Genomic DNA, 23,812 nt, shown 5'->3' on the forward strand with positions numbered 1-23,812 from the left:
CCCCCCCCCCCCCCGTGGAACAGGATGTAAAGCTCTAAACTACCATCCTGCTTCCCACCATGATGATCACGAACTAGCCCTCTAAAACTGTAAGCAAGCCCACAATTAAATAATTCCTTTTGTAAGAGTTCCTTGGACATGGTGTTTCTTCACAGCAATAAAACAGTAACTAGACAGGTGTTCTCCGTGACCTTCAGGGCTTCTGCCTAGCCTGCCAATATTTGGCTCTCTCTGCTTTTGTTATTAATTATACACAGCTTAAGACCAACAGCATGTTCTAAGATCTTAACAGTTAACACAGGCCAAATATGGGTGGCACCGACTACTGAGGAACAATTTTATAAACCAAATGTAGCTAAGTTTAACTTCTATGACAAAATAATACGAATGGTAAAAAATTGGTGAAAAGTCAAAAGCAAAATATAGAAAATCTCCATGTAAGAGATCATAAAACAAGAATATGAATGCCCAGAAAGCAGAAAGAAATACAGGCATGGAAAGATGGGGTGGCTTCAGTCTGCATTTATCACATTCTTCCTTTATCCTCTAATGCATAGATTGCTTTCATTTACTGATTCTTTGAGAAGCGGGAATTTAAGAATTTAAGCAAATAAGAGAACATGAAAGGAGTTGTGGATAACTGCAAACTAAGACACACTCAAAGAAGAGGTGGCCAATCATTTTGAAAACTAAGAGGCAAATACATATGAGCCATGACTCCTCACCCACAGCACCATGAATCCTTGCCCTTACTCCATGTCCTCAGACTGCCTCTCCCTATTTTCCTATCTCACAGGGTATAACCCTAGATCTTTAGAGTGAAATAATAAATTTTTAAGAATGGATTTAAAAAGACACATGAGGATTGATGACCTTACAGAAACAGGTTCAAAGAGAAAGCAAGTGAATACATGACAAAGTCCCCACACCCCCACCCCTATAGCTGCCCTCACCATGGTTCTTTGATTCTCTACTTAGTTCTGTTTAAGTTTTAGTGGGGGGGGGGATGAGAGAGGCCCTGCTTACATGGTCTCTCAGGTGTTATCTTTGTACATCTCCCCTGGAAAAACAGATGATGCATCCATCTTAAAGAAAAATTACAAGCAACAGGTCACTGGATTAGGCAAAATCTTTATGTCACACACGATGACACAGTCTTTAAACAGATCAATAGAAGCAATCATTTGCCATTCTTCAAAGCGACAGCTGAAGTAACTCTAGTTCACTCCTGGTAGCTCCTGTTCTGATGGCTTGTAATTAGAGAAGTAATGGATCATTTGTCAAAGCCTCAATGACTAGGGTTCATGGCCTTGATACACGCAGACCAATTTCTCCAGTCAACTGCAGGATCCTTTCTCAGACTTTTACCTCTCTGCTCTTCCCCAAACTTGCAGATCTTATTTCCTGAAGTACTTCTTTAATATCACCTATCCATTCCAAAGCTTATCACCTTCTCCTTTTGTCCCTTAAAGACACCCAACGACCTCAGAGGAATATGAAAAACCCCACACCTCTCTCCCATCTTACTCATTTTTATCCCGCTGTTTCCCTGCACAGTGGCTATATCTATGCAACCTGCTTTTTGCTTTCTGTCCCCCATTAATTAACAAATGCACTTATTCAAAAGAATGTCAAGGAATCCTATGGCAATGGGGATGAAGTCATCCACAAAAAGAACTCAAGTGTCATTACTGCAATAGTGGAAAGCCCTTTTTCATGGTGCCTCCTAGGACATCATCCATATAAAGATGAAGCTAAATATCTCCTTCGCAATCAGATGAACCAAGCTTCATACTTTCAATGAGAAATATCTGCTAATGCTCTTGGTTGAAAGCAGGCTTGTGTGACCTGATGGGGCAGGAGGGGGAAGGTGGGGAGGGGACAAGGTTTTTCCACGAAGCAAGTTGCCTGACCCATGGCAGAATGCACCTGCTGTTGAGTAAGGAGCATTCTTGTTTTACATTAAAAAAAAAAAAAACAAAAAACTGGAGAGAGGATGCTTAAAACTGTTCTAGGAGGCATTGTCTGTGCCAATCTGAGTGTTCTCAACTTGGGTTTGATTGTTTATTTGTTTGCTTTTCAGCTCTATCTTTCCTAGCTGAATTCACTATGTAAACTGGGTTGGCCATGAACTCACAGATATTTGCCTGCCTCTCTACCTCCCAAGTGCTAGGATTAAAGGCTTATGGCACTATGTCCAGATAAACTTGGTTTATTGGTTAAGGAAATTAAAAATGGACTGGTACTGCTGTGCCTTGGACGTTGGGCCCCAAATAGTTAGAAGGATCTGAAAGCTTTTCAGTTTCTTTAAAAAAGATTATGTCCTTCAACATGTCAAAAAGCCCTTAAACAAAGAAGGTAAGATGCCTAGGACCAAAGCGCCCAAGATACAGTATCTTATTTCTCCACTATCCTTCAACACAAATGCCAACATGTTGCTTTGAAAAAACAATGAGCTAAAACAAACAAATAAATAAATAGGGGGCTGAAGTATGTGCTACACTTTTGCCCAAGAGCCAAAGAAAAAAAGTTCAGCAAAAGACTGTCAAGAAACTGTCCTCACTGAGAACTTCTGAGTGCAGTCAAAATAACTCTTTAAGAGGGTCAAGTAAATCAGGAACCTTTGAACCTCCAAAAGCCAAAAGAGCACGGAGGTTTTAAAAAGGCAATCCACGGCACCCACCCGTTCACGGGACCATCTCCAAACAGAGCAGTAACCTCCTTACAACAGGGAAGGAAACAGGAAATCCAGGCTCCAAAGCTGAGCAACAGGATTAAAGTGCCAGTTCCACCAATTACAGTACTGCTAGGGCAAGTTCACGTGTGCCCTGTGTGTGCCTGCATGTCAGATTTGTCATCTCAGAAACAAAGATAACAATTGCATGTACTTCACAGAGGTGCCATGAAGAGTGGTAGTTATCAGAATACTTAGTTTTGTATATAATGAATTTAATGTATCATTTGCTATAAAATTCTCCAAAATCTGTCCTTTTTCCTTATATGTCATCCTCTAAGGCAGTATCCTTAAGTAATATAGCTAATTACATCTCTCTGTGGGCATTTATACAGTTCTAAGATGTATGCAAAAGACATGGTAATGTAAACTGTGTTTCTTGAAATTACTCTTTAAAAGTCAACCTGTCAAAACACAGGAAAACAACTTTGAACACAAAAGAATGAAAAACATACTGAGAGATGGCGGGAGGATTTTAAAGAGGCAAAGAGGATGCTATGGCCATTAGATGTGTTAGGTAAAGGGTCCTAGTTGGCAGAGAAGGAGACAGAAGTTTAAGGGAGGGGTCTGGAGATGCAGCACACTTAGTGAGAACGTAAGTGAAGTGTTAAAGGAACAGAAAGGCAACTAGTGAAGTGACAGAACCCTGTGGTGGCCAGTGAGGTAACAGAAGGACTATGGTGGTCAATGAAGGGCTGTGGCATCCAATGAAGTTACAGAATGGGTGTGGCGACCAGTGAAGCAGTGTGACTAGTGAAGGTGTATGATAGTCAGTGAAGGGGTGTTATCAGCCAGTGAAGTAGCAAAAGGGGTTGTGGAAGCAGTGCAAGCAGGAAAAGGTCAAAAAAAAAAAAAACCCACAGGAAAAAATCAAAGCTGTAAACAGGCGAAATATAGTTTAGACATAGGAAGGTAACACTAAAGCCCCATGAAAGGGTGGCAAGTGATTAAAGAGGTTTCTTACGGGAAGCCATAAAAGCAGCCGGGGAACCCTGTATTCTCTTATTCATCCTGTATATGTGTTTAAGTTTTTCAACTTTTTTTTTAAATTAAAATATCATTTATTGGAGCTGGAGAGACAGCTCACTGGTTAGGAGCACTGGCTGCTCTTCCAGAGGCTCTGAGATAAATTCTCAGCACTCAAATAGTGGCTCACAACCAACTACGATTGTAGTCCCTTGAGATCCCTGTTCTAGTTGCAAACAAAACATCCATACACATAAAATAAATGAATAAAATGTCATTCAAAAAAAAAACTTACTTACAATACCAACTAGAAACCATGAAAATTCAAGAAACAATAGATTTGGATGACCTACCTTGAAAAAGCACTAAATCTTTTCTTAAGGAAAAGAAAACTTAGCTACATGTGGTGACTCGCACTTATAATCTTGGCTCTCAGCAGGGCTATCATGAGTCTGAGGCTAGCCTGGTCTACATGGGGAGTTGTAGGCTAACCAGAGAAGGAAAAGGAAAGAAGAAGGAAAGAGAGAGAGAACTTAAATACAACAAATTCTATAGTCTTCCTGCAATTTTCAGAATATAAATTTCTGAAAGGGAAAGTACAATGTCCACAGGCTGCCTCTCCTCTTCACAGTTAATTGTAAATTCAATTTAATTCAATTCAACAAGGAAAAAAAATAAAAACAATCCCAACTGGATTACATATGGAACTAGATAAGCAATTCTAAAATTAAAACTCGGCTAGAAGAGAAAAGCACATGAAAAGAGACAAAAAACAAACAAACAAAAAAAAACTTTGTTTGTTTACTAAGGGTAAGCAAGAAGAGGGCCAAGGAGATGGCTTAGTAGTAAAAGTTCTGCCAATGCAGAGTTCAACCCCCAGAACCCATGTAAAATGTTGGATAAGAAAATACTGGGGGGAGGGGTAGAAACAGAGAACCACTCAGAAGCCTTGGGCCAGAAAGCCTGGTGTTCACAGTCAAAAACACCAGGAGTGATTCTTCCCCTAAAAGAAGGTGCGTTCACTAGTCAAAGCTGTCTCTTGCAGTCCAGTGAGAGGCCCAAAGTGGGATCCAGCTCAAGGGGAGGTCCCAAGGCCTGACACTATTACTTAGGCTGTCAAGCACTCACAAAAAGGGACCTATCATGACTGCCCTCCAAAAGACCCAATAAGCAGCTGAAAGAATCAGATGCAGATATTTGGACCCAACCAATGGACAAAAGCAGCTGACCCCTGTTGTTGAATTAGGGAAGGCTGAAAGAAGCTGAGGAGAAGGGTGATCCCGTAGGAGGACCAGCAGGCTCAATCAATCTGGACTCCAGAGATCTCTCAAACATTGGATCACCAAATAGGCAGCATATACCTGCTGATAGGAGGCCACCAACACACATACAGCAGAGGACTGCTGGATCTGTGTTCATTCAGAGATGATGCACCTAACCCTCAAGAGACTGGAGGGCCCAGGGAGTTTAGAGATCAGGTAGGGTGGAGGTGGGGACATCCACGTGGATTCAGTTGGGTGGGAGGAGGTATGGGATGGGGAGGAGGTATGGGATGTGGAACAGCTGGAGGGTGGATGGGGGTGGGGAGAATAAAATACAGAATGTAAAAAAATAAATTAATAAAAAAAAGTTGTCCTCTGCTCACCATAAGCATACCTGTGCATACATACACATTATACACACAGAGAAACATAGATACACACTTACACACATAGCAAGAAGAATGTGTCCCCATAGATGGCTCAGAAATAGACTAATAGATTTATAGAAAAGACTACACACACACACACACACACACACACACACACACACAAGGGCCACATATAAACAGCATCTTCACTGAATAAGGAAATGGCCATATGGCCGCACTCCATAAACTACCAAGAAATGGCTCCCATCTTCTGGCCCTAGTATTATTTGGGATGGATTTTTACAACCAATAGAATTAACACTCAAAACAAAATACCAGAATCTGATGAAGTGTTATCATGACTGCTTAGGGAAATTTTTTTCCTAATATCATCACTGTAAAAGAACAGAGAAACTCAATTAGGCAGAACTCTGTTTAACAGATAGATACATCATGAACTTAGAATGAAGTGTTAACTGTCTAGTCAGATGATTACTCCTGTTGCAGCCATCTTATCCCAGACAACAAATCTACCCAGAAGAAGCTCTAGGGACAGCTTTGGTCAGGGACAAAAGCCAAAAATTTGGATGAAGACCCAGTGTATCCTTAGGAGGGATAATTGAGTTAACAAATCACAGAAGATGGCTGCTGCTCTCCAACTCCACTCCTCCAACCACTGAGCTCTAAACTGCCTTCAGAGTACTTTCTAAAACTAGATTCTACCTGTACATGGTAATACATGCTTGTAATCCCAGAATTTGGGAAATAGGGCAGCAAGATCAGGAGTTCAAGGCTATCCTTGGCTACATAGTGGCACTGGTGCTAGAGTGAGTTTATGAGACCCTGTCTCAAAATTTAAAGAACTAGACTGATTAACCTCTCATTTCAAAACCTTCTTTAAATAAATAAATAAATAAATAAATAAATAAATAAATAAAATAAAAATAAAAAGAGAAGGAAAAACAATCTAAATTCCTTACCCTGGATTACCAGGTCTTTATTCTGATACCTGGCCTTGCCTACTCCTTAATCACCAGAAACAGTCTATTGGTCTTCCACCCCACTCTCTGCATCACTGGGCTCTGTGCTGCACAGTTTTATGTCAACTTGACCCAAGCTAAAATTACCTAAGAGAAAAGAATCTCAGTTAAGAAAAAGCCTCCATAAGATCCAGCTGTAGGCAAGCCTGTATGGCATTTTTTTTTTAAATTGATTGAACTGGGAGTGCCCAGCCCTATGTTAGTAGTGCTGTCCCTGAGGTCTTGGGTTCTATATGAAAGCAAGCTAAGCAAGCTAGAGAGAGCAAGCAGCACTCTGCCATGGCCTCCTCATCAGCTCCTGCCTCCCAGGTTCCTGTCCTATTTGAGTTTCTGTCTTGACTTCCTTCAGTGATGAACTACAAGGTGGAAGTATAAGCCAAACAAACCCTTTCCTCCATAACTTGCTTTTGGTCATGATGTTTGATCATAGTGACAGTAATCTCAACTAAGGCAGGCTCTAAATTGCTTTCAGAATTCTTTCTAAAACTAGAATCTAGCTGGGTCTCTTTACTACATGGCCTTGCCTACTCCTTACGCTCCTATCCTTGCTTCCCAGCTGCTTTAATCTTCCTTATTTTAATCCTCTTTATTCTTTATTAAAGCTCAATTAAACATCATCCCCAAAAATCTCATGTTGACTTTGCCACAGTCAAGTTCCTGTGAAAGGTCCCACTCTATCACAGGGCTCTGAGCATGTTTGTGTACTAGATCAGCAGTTCCTGTGAGAGGCAAATAAGTTCGTTCATCTTCATACCCCTAGCCAGTGCCTTGACAAGAACCCCCTATGTCTCTAGTGATTATATGAAATCACTATTAGCAGATAATAATTCTACAAGACAACAAATAATGTTTAAGGGGAGAAATGGAAGGATGAGATGGCTCAGCAGGAAGAGTGTAACAATGCCACTTCGATCCCTGGATCCCACAAAGTGACAGGAGAGGGCCAACTCCCAAAAGCTGTCCTTTAGAACCACATGTGTGTTGTGGTATTCACATACCTGCACTAACAGACACAGACACACATATACTGATAATAATACTAAGAAATAGTTTTGTAAGAAGAACTTTCTAAAATGTTTTACTGTCCTCTCCCTAAATAGCAGTTTTGGGCTAGGAGCTTAACTAGTGTTAACATAAGTGACATCACAAACACCATAACAATCTGCATATCCTAAAAGTCAACAGTTGATCAAGTCCAGCTGTGATAGAAATTGGAGGGCTCAGTTCTAGCTGCAGATTTCCTCTGTGTTAACAAGAGAAAGATGTGTAGCCTCCATGCCTGTTATCTGTTTACGAAAAAGTAGCGCTGCTATGGTTTCATTTGACTCCAGAAAGCTAGGACTTGCTCCTACACTGACATCTGCCCTTCTATAGGCATGCTACACAGAGTGCATACTATTGGCATGCAGGCTACTAAGCCACAGAGAAAATTACCAGATGGTACTAAATAGTTTCCTTTCTATTAAAGGAGACGGAATGTACATTATCTTTAGTAATCTCATCCCCTCTCTCTCTCTCTCTCTCTCTCTCTCTCTCTCTCTCTCTCTCTCTCTCTCTCTCTCTCTCTCTCTCACACACACACACACACACACACACACACGCATCTATGTGTGTGCCACAATGGTGCATGAGTGGAGGTCAGAGGACAACTTCCAGGACTTGTTTCTCTCCTCCACCATGTGGGTTTGGGAGGTCAAATGCAGGTTGTCAAGCTTAGCAGCAGGCTCCTTTGTCAAATGAACCATCTCATCTCGTCCACTGCCCATTTTCCTAATTTTTAATTATATTGTCTTCCACATCTACAGTCCTTTTCCACTTTCCAAGTATTTTTAGAGATGTTGCACCATAATCCTCTTTACTGCTTTGCAAAGTAGTACTTTAACCCAAAATCTGAGGCTAATATAACAATAATGTTCTAGGCACGCAACAAATACAAATATATTTACACAAATAGACAAATACAAGATAAATATGCTTATAAATACAAATGTACAAATATGCATTTCACATTTAATAAGAGAGCTTAAGAACTGAAGCTCTTCCACCAAAATTCTGGATCTCTTTGATCTTTCTGCCTGTTAGTGAACATTTCACAACTTTGTAACCCAGTCAACTAAAGCCACTTCCTCTCATGTCGCTATTTAAAAAGGCAACTTAGACTTCACAAGAATTCAGACTCTATCAGTGTTACACACTCTGCATAACCTAAGCTGTCCTTGCTAAAACTGGCCTGAGATTTATAAGAAATAGTTCTTCAAAAGTGGCCTTGGTACCAACAAAGAAATTTTTGAAACAGTCTGGAGTCAGTGAAGATTTTTTTTATTTTTTATTTTGCCAAGCAAAAACAAATTATTAAAATAAATTCTAAGAAATCTTTTAAGTAACACACCAAAAAGCTTAATTAAAAAAAAAACTAGTAAGACTGCCTATATGTGAGAATATCTAGCTCAAAATGACATCTTAAATTATCTCTCAAAGTTTATATAACTGGAAAAGATGACCCCAAATCTGTGATGTTTAAGAATTAGAGTTTATTAGAGCCTTAGAGACCACAGTATGTGGTGGGAGGAACAGAAGTCCCTCTCATTACTGCCATGGCAGTTATAAACTATGGAATCTTAACAGTGTGTTACACAAAGCCTGTCACTCAGACACTGCAAACAAGAGTGTTACTGGACACATGAATGCACAACTTTACATGGGAATCAACAGAACGACCTGAGGACCAAGTAAACCAATCCTTACTCTATTTCTGAATAAACGTTCCTTTTCAGATTTGAAAAATTCAGGTATATGAAGGGATCAACGATGGTACAGCATATCTGTTTGAATAAAAGCAATACCAGGGCTGGCAGTATGAGTACAGCATGCTGAAGTGACTCCCATAGGCCAGCAACAATCTCCAGACAGGCTCCTAAACAGAGCACTGGCTCGGCAAAGTTACATTTGAGCCAATGAACCTCAATAATGTGGATGACACATGAATTTCAACTTGAAGATGGCTTAGAAGACATTTCTTGACACGTCACTTGTTCTGTCTGAGCAGGCAGCAGCACTTCTTTCAGTACAAGAACAATCTCTGTACATTTTGAATGTCTGAATCCTACTTTAGAATGTTTTCCCTAAGCTCCTGGAGCTGACAGGTTCTCTAAACATGCTATTTGGATTCTACCTCCATTTTATCTATGCTGAGCACTCATGCCATTTCATTTTAAAAAGCTAAACATTTTCTGTAGCCTGACTATCTTTAATTGACACATATTAGAAATCATCTGTATATTATTGTAGAAAGTTAAAATATAACTATCATAATTCAAAGTGAATAGAACTTGACAATACTTAAATCAAAACCAACAGTTTGTATCAAACACATGAAATTTTTAACATGTCTGTGTCCTTGATTTATAGCCCTTGACTACAACCCAAGACTACAAATTATTTTCTCACAGACCACTTTATGATAATGATGCATTTTCAATTTGTCACGAAGCACATCTACCATTGTACAAATAAACGTTTACAAGGAAAAACCACTTTGACCTAATCAAAAACACCTCTTCACTTAAGATTAAAATACACATCTCAAATATGTCAATCAGCAATTCAAATAAATCTTTCACTAAATGTGAAATAAAATAAGAAACGCTTGCCACCTTTTGCCAGAGCTATTAACTTACCTTAAAATTAGTAGCATGAGTCTTACCTTTTTCTGGACTTAAGTTTTTATACACTTCAAGGTCTGCCATTAAATTTAATATTGCTACACATTATTGGCCAAAGCAATAAAATGTTTCTCTAAAGGCAAAGCCTTTTTCTGATACACATCTCCAAAAGGGGAGAAGGCAAAGAAATCCTTAGCAGTCCCAAACAGTTGGCTCATGCTGCCTCTGATGACAAGATGACATCGTCACAGTCCAGGCTTTACAATGTAGAGAAAAGAAATCCATGAGATGATTGTAGAACTTTGTCCTAAAGTGCACAGCGCAGCCAGATAAGCACACTGGAAGCAACTGCTCTGCCTGCCGCTACTGTGGGAATGCAGGCGCTGTGCCTACTTTAGGCTAGGAGACGTGCATGCTTAGTGAGCGCAGTGTTGAATGCCCTTAAGGCATTATGCACATTTAATGTCTGGGAACTGTAGGTCTTTAACCATCAAAGGAACCCTCCTCACCTACGGAGGTCACTGCGAGATACTGATTACCATGGGAGTGACGCAGGCTGAATGCAGAAAATGAACACGCACACACAGAGACACGCAGAGGCACATACAGAGACTACATGCATGCTCTTGGAAGCAAACATCACTCCCATCAAGAAATAATCTGCATACCATCTTCTGCACCATAGGCTACTTTTTCTTCCAGTCTGGGCAACTGCCCATTTATTCTAATTGTTATGGCATTTTGCCTTATTCCACACAACCCATAAGAATGGTCACAGAAATGACTGGAATATTTCTAACTTAGAAGGAAGGAGGCTAGTCTTAAAACATTTATTCAGTGGAAGCTATGCCTCTGCCTTGGGGTTCAAAAAAAAATTACAGGGTAAATAGCACAGGTCTGAAAAAATCAGGTTTTAGTAAACAAGCAATTATTATAGTACAGTTTTCCCTGGCGTCTATATATTTGAAAGTTTTAATCAACTTGTTCATATACATAGCTAGACAGATTTGCAAACAATTTATTATTGTTTTGTTTCAAACACCTGAATTGGTTCTCTCCACCCTGAGCATTAATTCCACTACTCTCGGAATTTTTCCTAGTGACTAACCCCTATTGCCAGGTTTTCCTCTCGAACTCCTACTCCCTTTACCCACCTGTGGCCCCGCCAAGGGATGTTCAGTATGTACAGAACAGAGCCGATCCCTGCTACATTCCCACTAGGACCATCCAGTCCAGACTGCTGCACCAGTGCCTCTACCACCAACAGCCCTTTCTCTAAGGGTTGGTGACTGCAAATCTCACTATCTTAAGAATCTCATTGTCACATTAAAGGTATTTGGCTGCTCATAACCAGAATATCCTTCTTGCAAGACTCAACCTAACAAGCATCCATACACACTATTATACAAAATAGCAGTGAAGAGTTCAGAGGTCTTGGTCCATGTACCAACCTTCCCTGCCCCCAACTAGCTGTGTGACCCAGAAAATTACTTAAGCTCTTTCTTCCTTGGCTTCTTAATTTGCACAACTGGTGGGCTTATAAATCCTACTTCAAAAATGTTCCAGTGAGAATTTATCCATGAAGACTTTAGAAGAGTAAGGTTATCATCACTATTATTCTGCTTGAAATTCCACTAACCACAACCTTGAACACAGGATGCATTCCCGAAGCTTGAGATGTCTCAGAAATAGTCACACGCCTTGACTAATTAAAATATTGAGCATTCACAGGTTCATCTTACACAAACTGCAAGCAAAGACCTGAAGGGATGCATAGTTCTGCCCACCAGCTGCTGAACAAATGCTGAGAAAAGCTAAAAGGAGGGCCTGTTAGACACCCATTCTTCATCGCTAGACAGACCTAAGTGTGCATTCTAATCAAAGAGCACACGCTACACACCATTCATCCCTTTCAAAAGAACCAGTTTGTGTTTCCCCACACTAAAAACCTGATGTACATCAATAGATAGTAGCTATTCCCCATTTTAAAGCATCTAACTCTCTAGACAGGCTGAGTATTATTGCCCATATTTAATTCTGCGACATTCCACTGGGCAGAGATAAACCACTCTTCAGCCCAAGCCTCTTTGAAGTGACATCTCATTGATGATTTATTGATCTCCCCTTCAAGACTCTCAGCTTTAAAATAAGATGTCTTCATTGTTTTCTGAAACGTTTATTGACTGTTCCACTTTAAAATTTATAGGTTAGTATAAAAATTTACAGATTCCTTGCGGCAATGATGAAGGTGTCAATCAATATAATTCAAGGTAAAAAAAACTCATACCAAGCTAACCAGGAAAGCAACTGGGACCTAAGGAAGGATTTTGCTCACAGGTTATGGAAGATACCCAGAACTCACATTTAGTGAGCACATAAAATGCTCACAAAATGAATTGCATTTGGTGGTGTCTCAAGAGAGGTGAAAATTCTATTAGCATTCAGACATTTCAAACACATATGGAGATACACATAAAAATAGCCAGACTTTGTAAATCAATATCCACTTCTTAGGTATCTCCCATACATACATACTCCTGAGTGTACATTAGCTAGAGACAGGTAGGCACGTGGGAATCTCTAATGGCTGCTGACAGTGACATAAATTAAAATAAATCTTCCCTAAGACCTCAAACTTTAATTAGAATCTCAAAACTTCAGGAGGTAGATTTTCAAACTTGCCCCAAGAGCGGTTGAAATGCAACTTTGCCTTGAATGCAGAAGCCCCTTTTCCTCCTTCACTGAGCGGACCTACGGCCTTTTACAAGAGTAACTGTACACTAGGGGAAAGGAAATAATCAGACTTTCTGGGGTCTGTTGGATACAGGTTCTGAATTGACACTGATCCCAGGAGATTCCAAGAAACATTGTGGTCCTCTAGTTAAAGTAGGGGCTTATGGAGGACAGGTGATTAATGGAGTTTTGACTGATATCTGACTCACAGTAGGTCCAGTAGGTCCCCGAACACATCCTGTGGTCATTTCCTCAGTTCCAGAATGTATAATTGGGATAGATATACTCAGAAATTGGCAGAATTCTCACATTAGGCTGGAAATCTTGGGTTCTATAAGAGAGCAGGCTGAGCAAGCAAGGAGGAGCAAGCCAGTAAGGAACATCTCTCCATGGCCTCTGCATCAGCTCCTGCTTTCTGACCTGCTTGAGTTCCAGTCCTGACATCCTTGGTGATCAACAGCAATATGGAAGTAAGCGGAATAAACCCTTTCCTCCCCAACTTGCTTCTTGGTCATGATGTTTGTGCACGAATAGAAACCCTGACAAAGACAAATTCCTTACTCCAGACAGTGGAGTAAGGAAGCTGGGAAAAAAACGTTAGTGGTACCAGTCTCCACACTCCCGCTAGAACGGCACACTAACCATTGATCATACCCACTACTTAAAACAGACCATCTTTTTCATGCTCTAACCCAATATCTCTGAGTCCACTGAAAGGCAAATGATACTAACTGCCCAAAACTGACAGCCAGTCAAACAGGGCCTACATATGTATGTCCAATGAGGACAGAAATATATAGCCACCATAATGCAAACTTCTCGTGTCTGGTAATGTTGACCAAGGACGCTGCACATCCAAACTGATCCCAAGAGGTATACAAGCATAATATGGGTCATGGAGGAAAGAAAGGTAAAAGACACTAGTTTGTCATTGCTGTGACAAAGAGAAAACACCTTAAAGAGTGGAAAGTGGATGGTCAGCTGACTCCACCGTTTTTAATCCTGCAGCAAGAAACATGTAGGAGGATATAGCAGAGAGAAAGCTGCTCACCTCCTGGCAGTCCAGAAGGAAAAAAGAAAGAAAAGGTCCAGAACAAGCTATATGCTTCAGGTGAAGTTACAATATGTACTTCCTCACGCTAGGCCCTGCCTCCTAATATTGGTGATGTGAGTGGTATCGTGATCCAATCACCTCACAGGAACTTTTAAGGGGGCCTGGGGCAATACGTGACAAATCTTACCAATCTCCATCAATACAGCTTTTCTGCATGCAAGGGGCACTGGAAACACCCCAGCAGCTGAGGGTGTTGGCACACACTTTAATCTTAGCTCTGATCAGGGGGCAAAAAAGGCAGGCAGATCTCTTGGGAGTTTGAGGCCAGCCTGGTCTCCACAGCAAATTACAAGCCATCCAGGGCTACATGGTGAGACCCTGCCTCAAAAAACAAACAAAAAAATTAAACAAAGCCAAGTAGATTCACTGAATACAACATCATCATCCAAAAAAGTTTCCATAAGTCTCACCAAGCCACTCAACACCAAGGCCTAGCTACGAAGGTCCAAGTCCTGAGACTGCTTCAGAATATCGGGGTTATTACAACCCCAGCAAACTTGAGGGATTTCTGCAGACCTCGGACTTCTAAGAATACAAATCTTTGTCCTGACTGAGAGGGCCAAAACTTTTCCAAAGAATTGTTAGGGTCACTCTTTTCAAAACCCTGGTCTGTGATTCCTTGAAACATTACAATTACAACAAAATGTGACCTTTAAATAAAGGAAGGGTTTAGTGAAGAACCACATGGCACCTCCCCAACTCTGTTTGGGGTAGCAGAGATGAAACAGATTTTAAAAGATGTTAATTCAGAAGCACAGGAGGGGAGTTTTTGCAAGCAGAGGATTAGAACTGCCCAACCATTAAGTTAATCAAGGCATATTAAAATTAACTGGTGTGTGTGTGTGTGTGTGTGTGTGTGTGTGTTTGTATGAGAGAGAGAGAGACAGAGAGAGACAGAGACAGAGACAGAGAGAGAGAGAGAGACAGAGAGAGAGAGAGAGAGAGAGAGAGAGAGAGAGAGAGAGAGAGAGAGAGAGAGAGAGAGCGAGAGAGAGTTTCATTCACAGGTCTAGATAGCTCTCCAGCAGGTGCAGGCAAGAGACCCATCTGGAGCACAGAGTGGTTAACTAATTATCACTACACTCTACAAGAAAAAAACAAAAAACAAAAAACAAACATAAAACAAAGAAAGAAACTTTGTAATAATTTTTAGTATGTCACAGCTGATAGTTCCAGTGCAGCATCTAAATCCCTAACCTAAACTGCCCTTCCAAGAAGAAAACAAAACTCCCTCACCATTGCTGAAATAGCAGTAACCAATCCAGCAGCTTTGGCATTGCATTTTTACAGATTTCAATGTTTGTAGCTGCATGTCTCCTCCAGATCACAACTCGTCACCTCCTTACTTTATTTTCTCAGGACTGTCTTGATTGATTTTCTGTTCTTCTAATGACACCATGACAAGAAGACAAGACACAGCAGCAATAAGAACTATGAAAGACAGTGACTGCTCTGTTGACCTATGCCCCTAACAACTCAGAAGAGTGACGAGGACCAGAAAGCCCTGAGATCCCCAAATCTGCAACCAGAACACAGATCCATATATTTTTCCTTGGTTCTCAGGAAGATTTGTGGCATAAAGCAGGTTCTAGACTACAAAGGATGAAAGCAGGTCTCAAAGGCTAGGACCTTTCTAGTTTGTAGAGTAAATGAGAGAAGGACCATAGACCAGTCTTTTCTCCATAAATCTGACAGAAGAGGAGAGTAGGCTACAGCATTCCTTTGGAATCAAACTGATTCATTTATTGATACTTTCCAAGCAAACTTCTAATGTGTGTTTCAGCCCAGAAGTTTCTGATAGAGACCTGTGGTACCACAAGGCACAGAGAAACCACTGGACAGCACTAAATCAGCAACAGCTAAGCAGTATGGGAAGAGTTAAAGGGTATGGAGTTGTTGAAAGAGATGGCAGAGCCATGGGATATGAAATTGGAAAGAACTGGATCCCACCAAGTAGCTCAACAACATCAGCCAATTTATTTTTATCAGCACAAGCTTCAGTTTACATATCCACAACAGTGCCTACAATAACAAATGGAAATTCCCTAGCTTAGTATGTAGTACTACATGCAGAACTGGATACATAATCTACTACTCCATTGTAAAACAAAAACTTAGGTCCTCCCCTCACCTAGAACACAGCTTCAAGATGGCAGCAGGAGAATGAGACCCAGGCCACACTCATACAAGGCTTCTTCCAATCTTAAGAACTTGGTAGGATTTAGGAAGTTTAACATTTACTCCATATTTGGAATTTTCCTTCTCCTATATAAACAGGCAAGTCAAAAACTAAACTCTTGGGTGGGCAAGATTTGGGTTCATCAGGAAAAGGCACTTGCCAACCAACAATGCAAGCCTGGTAACCAGCGTTCAATCCCTGATGCCCATACAAAAGTGGAGAGACACACACACACACTCACACAAATACCCCTGCACACACATACACATGCATGCATACACACTTAGAAAATATAAGTAATAACTATTTTGCTCAGCTTGGTGATGTACACACATAGTCCTAGCATTCAGAAGGTTGAGGCAAGAGGACTGCTATGAGTAATAGGCCAGTCTGGGCTACATAACACTACCCTTTCATAAACAAAAGCAAAACTTTTCAAAACAAAACAATTAAATTATCAATGTGGTGCTCTTCTTCTCCGATATATGTTCTCTTGGACAGACAGAGCAGTTTAAAAATAAAAATCTTTGGTATAGAGGGATAGCTCATCAACTAAAAGCATTTGCTGCTCTTGGGGAACTGAGTTCAGTTCCTAGCACCAATGCTGGGCAGCTCACGACTACCTGTAACTCTATCCCCATCTGGGGATCTAACCCTCTCTTTTGGCTTCCACAGTCACCTACACACATATGTGCGTAACACAGAGATGTACATATACACATAAATAAACAAAAATAAACTTTTTAGATAAAAAGTTTTTCAAAAATAAAAAAGATTTTTAAAAACCTAAGGGGATTGATTTATTAGTGTTAACTTTAACTACATTTGAACCTGGGTTCAATTCTCTGCACAGACATATCTGTGATTCCAGTCCCAGGGGCACCACATGGTACACATTCATGCAAACAAAACACCCATACACATAAATAAACAAAATAAAATAGATTATGTTTTTAAAAGACACTAAGAAATACTTTCTGAAGCAATAAAGTTATCGACAATAGAAGTAGCTTTGAGGTATAGATTAATGATTAATATTAAAGTTAAAACATCAAAAGTATTTTAATTTTCTGCTTCATTTCTTCTTCTCTGCATTGATAGTCAACTAACACAAATGGTTATAAAAGCTAATTTTGTTAAAGACCTTGAAGAAAAGAGAAAAATATTGCATTTTCATGAATACTAATGATTAAAAAATAGAAAACCAATAACATTTACCCCTTCATATTAGTATAATTTAGAAATAATTTAGCATTATGATACATGCAGAACTTACTCTCTAGCAAAGAAAGAACTATATGTTGCTAGTATCAGAAATGTGGTGACTACAGTTACTGAATATTAAATATCTTCACAGAATTATATAATTTAAGAGAAATAGCAAAGGGAGAAGGAATTAGAAATATAACAAGACCAAAGTAGGAGACATAAAAGCACTATTTCCTGGACAGATTCATAGGGCTCAAGCAAAAACAAATACCATTTAAAAAGTCTCCAACAAAGAGATTGACACTAGCTGTTTGTCCCCACCCCACCCCCCAAAAAAATCTGTCCCTGACCAATATAACTCAGGAGGACCCAATCACTTACCCTCACAGACACAAAAAGGGCCTCCTTCAAAGAACCATCTTCCACAGAAGCTGTGCATCTGTTGCTTTACAGAGCAGTGACTTTAAAATGTCTATCCCAAGATATGAAGTGTTGTAAGCATCTTTTGAATTCATAGAGTTAACACTCCAAATTTTAAAATAGAGGAGAATGAAATCATTACTAGATCTAAGTGCTGCATGGATTATATTACTCTAGTAGTAAAGTTCAGAACCCTGCTCCACACAGTGTATTATCATTTCTTAGTTACGAAGACACAGAACTGAGTGCTGTTGACTGTTGCTAAGTAAGGATGGCCCCACAGCACTGAATTCTACTGCAGGGAAGGATAAGCCAGAGCCAGTGCTCAGACCCACAGGCCTAGAATGGTCAAGATTCCTTGTTCACCTAGCCATATGAAGATCAACGGAAACAGTTTACTATAGAAAAAAATATATCTCTATATTCTAGTTCTATAAAGAAGTCATTACTAAAAATCTGAAAATGCAAAGACCTGCCCAATTTATCCTACTGAAAACCTGCATAGCCTACCATAATACTTAACTCAGATCACGAAGGCCAGCTGGATAGGAATGGCAGCTTGTTGGCTTTTAGAATTAACTAGACCCTACTATGTTGAATGACGCTCAGCACATAACCTTACTCCCAGTGACCTGGAGCCAGTCTCATCAACTGAGAGTGTTGCTGGAGTTTGATAGCCTGGGTTCAGTAGGTAGATGAACTTCTGGAGCCACCTCTCTGCTAGCTATTGCTAGGGGGCCAGGGAGAGCTGAAGTATAGTGCTGAAGGCAGCTCTTCTGCTGGCACCCATCTCAAAGCTATGGCTGTGTCTCACTTTCCAACATTTGAGAGGCAGCCCTAGCTAAAATATCAGCCAGTTCAGTGGTATAAGTTGGGAGTCTCGTGAGGGTAAGGTAATCTGTCCACCACATAGACTGCACAGCTAATAGGCATAGCCAAAAGAGGCTAGTGGTAGACAACAAAGATAAACCACACAGATAAAGGCAGCTTTAAGAGGTATCAACCAGGATCAACCCCACCATAAACCATAGGAAAGACAAGAGTTAGCAGGATCCACTGACAGCCTCAGTTTCAGCAGACTCCAGGTTTCAAGGACCTGGGGGAAATATGCATATTTCATCTTTCTTTTTTGCTCCATGTCTGTCCTCTTTTTTTTCTTTTTGCTACACTTCTGGCATTATTTTTACTTTATCATCATCTTTAACCTTCTGTGTTTTATTTTTATTCTATTTCACATACTTATAAATTATGTTTATACAGTTTGGGTATTATTGCACAATCACTTCTTTGCTTTCCTTTCTCCCACTCCCAGTTTTACCTTTTCTTTCTACTATACATTTTATGTATATGATCTTTTAGTTTTTTTTTCTCTTCTGACGTTTATGTAATTCTGATTGTGAACTTTCTCATTTGGGGGCATTTTCTGACCTCTTGCTCACCCTCTTGTCTCTCTATCCTTCTTGACTCACCTTCTTTACCCTTAGCCCCACCCCTGCTTTTCTCCCCTACGATCCCCCTTCCCCTAGCCCCTTTACATCATTATTTCCATATTTATCCCACATAAGTTTTAATTTCGCAGCACATTCTGCACCTGCATTGCTGTTTTCTGTCTCCTGATGATTGGTGATGTGAGTAGGCTTTACCTGTTTAAGCCTGTTTCTGTATCTTATTCAGTTTGACATTGCTGCTATCACAGCTTTTTGTTTTCCTGAATGATATTCAGGATTGAACTGTCAAAAGTGAGCACTTTGATGAGAAGAGCCCAGAATAAAATCTGGAGAGATGTCCAACTGCATATGTAATTCATAACACAAACACACATGAGATACAAAAAGCAATGCAACAAGACTCTCCCAAAAGACCAAAATTCTTCAACTATTACATTCAAACAGGCTAAACAGAAACAACACTGGACGGAGATTTCAAATGTTTAATTGGGAAAATGATCAAAAGGAGACAGGCAAATGGCTCAGCTGATAAAGGTGCTTGCTATTCAAACCTGGTAATCTAAGAACCAAGAACCCATTTAAAGGTGGAAGGAGGGCACTTACTCCATAAGGTTTTCCTTGGACCTCCACATATGTGGCATGGCATTCTCATCTGCATGTGTACACATGCACACATAAACATAAACATAATAATAATAATAACAATAACAATAATAATAGAGTCTAGAAAGATGGCTCAGTGGTTAAGAGCACTTGTTGCTCTTCCAGAGAACCCAAACATGATTCCCAACACCCATATGGCAACTCTCAACTCTCTGTAACTCTAGTTTCAAAAGAGGTGAGGCCCTCTTCTGGCCACAATGAGCACCAGGCACGATGTGGTACATAGACACATATGTAAGCCAAACACCCATACACATAAAAAAAATAAATAAATGTGAAAAAAAAACAAATATTGTAGGGGCTGAAGAGATGGCTCAGAGGTTAAGAGCACTGACTGCTCTTCCAGAGGTCCTGAGTTCAATTCCCAGCAACCACATGGTGGCTCACAACAATCTGTAATGGGATCTGGTGCCTTCTTCTGGTGTGTTTGAAGAGACTGATAGTACTCACATAAAATAAATAAATAAATCTTTAAAAAAATAAATAATGTAATGATTAATGGCCTAGGGGATGGTTGATGGATAAAGTACTTGTCACATAAGCATAACAACCAGTTCAGGCTTCTAGCTTACTCCTAAATCCAGGCGAGTATGGTAAGTGTCTGTAATCCTAGTACTCAAGAGTCATAGACAGGCCATATCAGAAAAACACTGGTCAGCTAGACTAGCTAGAGTTGGTGGTTTCTTGGTTCAACGAGAGACCAGAAATAAATTGGAAAGCAATGAGAGACACCCAACATCTACTAAAAACATCCATACATGCACACGTGCAATGATCTATTACCACAAAGAGAATACAGATGCATTCAATCCCAGACATAGAGAAGGATGTCAGCAAAACAGTGGAAAAGACCAGAAAAATGAACAATAAAATCAACAACATAGATTAAACAGTAATATAAAAGAAAAAAATCAACGAGGATTTGAGATTAAAAAAATATTAAAGTCAATGTGTGAAATAAAAAGCACAGTCAAAACCTTCAACAGGCTCAACCAAGCCAAAGACAGAGAATATCAGGAATCAAGAACAAAGCTAAGAAAATACTATATTAAAGTTTCAATAAGAAAAAAAAAAAAAGTACAGTAACACATGTCTTTAATCTCAGCATTTAGGGGAAAAGAGCAAGATCACTTTAAAGTTTGAGGCCAACCTGGTCTACATAGCAAGTTTCAGGTCCAACCCTGACTTGGAAAAACAAGAAATAAAGAATTTTAAGAACATTGGTTACAGAAGAAGGGGTGGAAAGATTGTAAGAGCCAGAGGGTCAGAAAGCTTGCTGTGAGGCTGTCTCCCAGTGATGTCAGAAGCTTCATCCACAGTCTCAGCAAGATGACTGTCTAAACATGATCTGAACACGGACAACAGCAATAGATGTACTAAAGAAGACCACGGGAAGCCTATGAGGCCTCAACCCCACACAGGAAACTGCAGGCAGCTAAGAAATGCTGAGCTCTTTGAGAAATAAATACTCTTCCCCAGACAGGAGCACACTGTGTGGTTACCTAATATCAAATGGTCAGACCGGAAAACATATACATACAAGTAATATTAAGCAGGTTGTATTTATATATTACATATATACATATATATAAAATATGTATTATATATGTGTATATGCATACACATAAATGTATGCAGCAACAATTAGTGAAAAAGGAGGTCATGAAGTTGAAAGAGGGCAAAGAGGAGGTTTAGAGGGAGGAAAGGGAGATAGAAATGATGTAATTATATTATAACCTCAAAAAAAAAGGAAAAAAATTTAAACTGTAGAAAGATATAGAGCTAAGTGCAAATGAACTACCAAATTTAAATCAAGAAGATATAAAACCTTAAACAGAGCCTTAAGAAGCAAAAGATTGAAGCAACAATAAAGTAAATGTTTCTAAAAAAAAAAAAAGCCCAAGACAGATAAATGGCTTCACTGTCAATATGTGTGTTCTGTAAGGATGATCACTGAGATCAAAGTGTTCCACAAAATAAAAAGGCAAGCCAGTATAGAACTCATTTACCAAGCTAGATAAGGACATGGACAGATAGACACAAAGACACACAGGGACACAGACACTGGCACACATGCACTGGCTGGAGGGGAGCACAAACGACAAAAGAGAGAAGAAAGCATGAGACCTACTTCTCACATAAACTGAGCATTCAGCAGTACACTAGATGGGAGCAGGACTGATCATTTCCTGTTAGATTCAGGGTTGAGACAAAAGCACTATCCCCACTCTTAGTCAACACTTGAATCTTGAAATCTTATTTGCAGCAGAGACTAGAGAGAGCTGGGCTTGGTGGCAAGGGCCTATTCTGAAGGCAGAGGCAGGGGGATCTCTCTGCTGACCTGGCCTATACAGCAAGCTCTAGAGCAGTCAGGGTTACATAGAAAAACTGTCTCAAAAAAAGTAAATAAACAAACAAACAAATATCTCTATTGAGATAATATACATTGATAGCCTTAGGTCTGACATACTCAGCCTAGAATTGCATGAGCTATCCCCTAGGATAATCTGGGGAATTCTGAAAATGGCCTCCTTCCCCAGCTACCCAAATCTACCACATATTAGTAACAGCGGAACCTCTAAGCTAGAGGAAGGAGGAACAGTTTTGGTTTTGTGTTTTGCTCTTTGCTTCCCCAGGTGATTCCAGACCGTGAGCCTGAGGGGAGTCCTATGGCCAAAGCATTGATTACAAATCTCCTCGGATGAAAAAAAAAAAAAAAGCCTCTGCTTCGCTAAAAAGAACCTGGGAAAGCTGACAATGGCACCATTCCAAACAACTGTCATTTGCTAATAGACGCTGATGTTCAATTTCAAGTTGGCACAGAAAGTAGGACACGAAACAATATGTCCTTTTAGTTGGGCATAAGCCACTATCTTTTATGAAATAGGAAGGGCTGTGACCACACATCATTTGCGTACCAAATGGAACAAAGTTTTCATAAATTCTACATGCACTCCACCCAGGTAGGGTCTATGTCTCAGAGTGATCCTGCTGACCGCGAGTGGAGACTGTGCTCTCTCGTTGCTCGGGATTCTGAGATGACAGGCACAGGTGGGGACGCTTTTTCTTGTTCATACAGTTGACATAAAAGTTCATCTTCTTACCTATCAAGGAAGCCCTACGCTGCTCAAAGACGCTCTGCATGTTTGCCAGGCCGTCTTTCTGCTGGTACTGAGAAGGCAGTGCCCTTGTCATGGTAAGGTCTGTTTCATGCTGCCTGCAGTAAGAACTACCCCACAGACAAGCTCATTTAACACTCACACTGCAGAGAATTTTAATGGCATGCAGAATACTCCAGTTAAGAGCCTTTACTAATAGTGTCATTTTAATGAGAGAAAACTCCAGTTTCAGAATTGAATGAAACACATACCGGTATAGCCAGCATGGGACCTCTAGGAAGTATTAGTAAATGAATTCGAACAGCCTAAGATTTCTCACAGAAATAGTTTTGCTTTAGTTCATTAGGAGTCACTGCACATTTACAATAATAAGTTACAAAAGACAGCATTTTCAACAGATGGTGCTGGCTCAACTGGCAGTTAATATGTAGAAAAATGCAAATTGATCCATTCCTTTCTCCTTGTACAAAGCTCAAGTCCAAGTGGATCAAGGACCTCCACATCAAACAAGATACATTGAAACTAATAGAAGGGAAAGTGGGGAAGAACCTCGAGCAAACAGGCACAGGGGAAATTTTCCTGAAGAGAACACCAATAGCTTCTGCTCTAAGATCAAGAATTGACAAATGGGACCTCATAAAGTTGCAAAGCTTCTGTAAGGCAAAAGACACTGTCAATAGGACAAAACGGCAACCAACAAATTGGGAAAAGATCTTTACCAACCCTATATCTGATAGAGAGCTAATATCCAAATGTATAAAAAGAACTCAAGAAGTTAGTCTCCAGAGAACCAAATAACCCTATTAAAAATGAGGTACAGAGCTAAGCAAAGAATTCTCAACTGATGAACACCGAATGGCTGAGAAGCACCTAAAGAAATGTTCAACATCCTTAG

At 40.0% G+C, this 23,812-nt stretch overlaps 1 protein-coding gene across 14 annotated transcripts in view; it reads right to left on the reverse strand.

Annotated features, from left to right (window-relative positions):
• Plch1 (phospholipase C eta 1) overlaps positions 1 to 23,812 on the reverse strand; it is a 216,213-nt gene that overhangs the window by 154,189 nt on the left and 38,212 nt on the right. For 2 of the 14 annotated variants that reach the window (XM_031373990.1, XM_031373996.1), the window contains exon 1: positions 10,074 to 10,499. The exons of 11 other annotated variants lie outside the window; for them this stretch is intronic. In XM_031373990.1, coding sequence (XP_031229850.1) covers positions 10,074 to 10,116 — 43 coding nt within the window. In that variant the 5' untranslated portion in view covers positions 10,117 to 10,499. Of the gene's footprint in view, positions 1 to 10,073; positions 10,500 to 23,812 lie in introns of those variants that run through there. One more of the 14 variants, XM_031374002.1, reaches the window with a different exon arrangement.

Source organism: Mastomys coucha, unplaced genomic scaffold (assembly GCF_008632895.1).
Source record: "Mastomys coucha isolate ucsf_1 unplaced genomic scaffold, UCSF_Mcou_1 pScaffold16, whole genome shotgun sequence".
Lineage (NCBI taxonomy): Eukaryota > Metazoa > Chordata > Mammalia > Rodentia > Muridae > Mastomys > Mastomys coucha.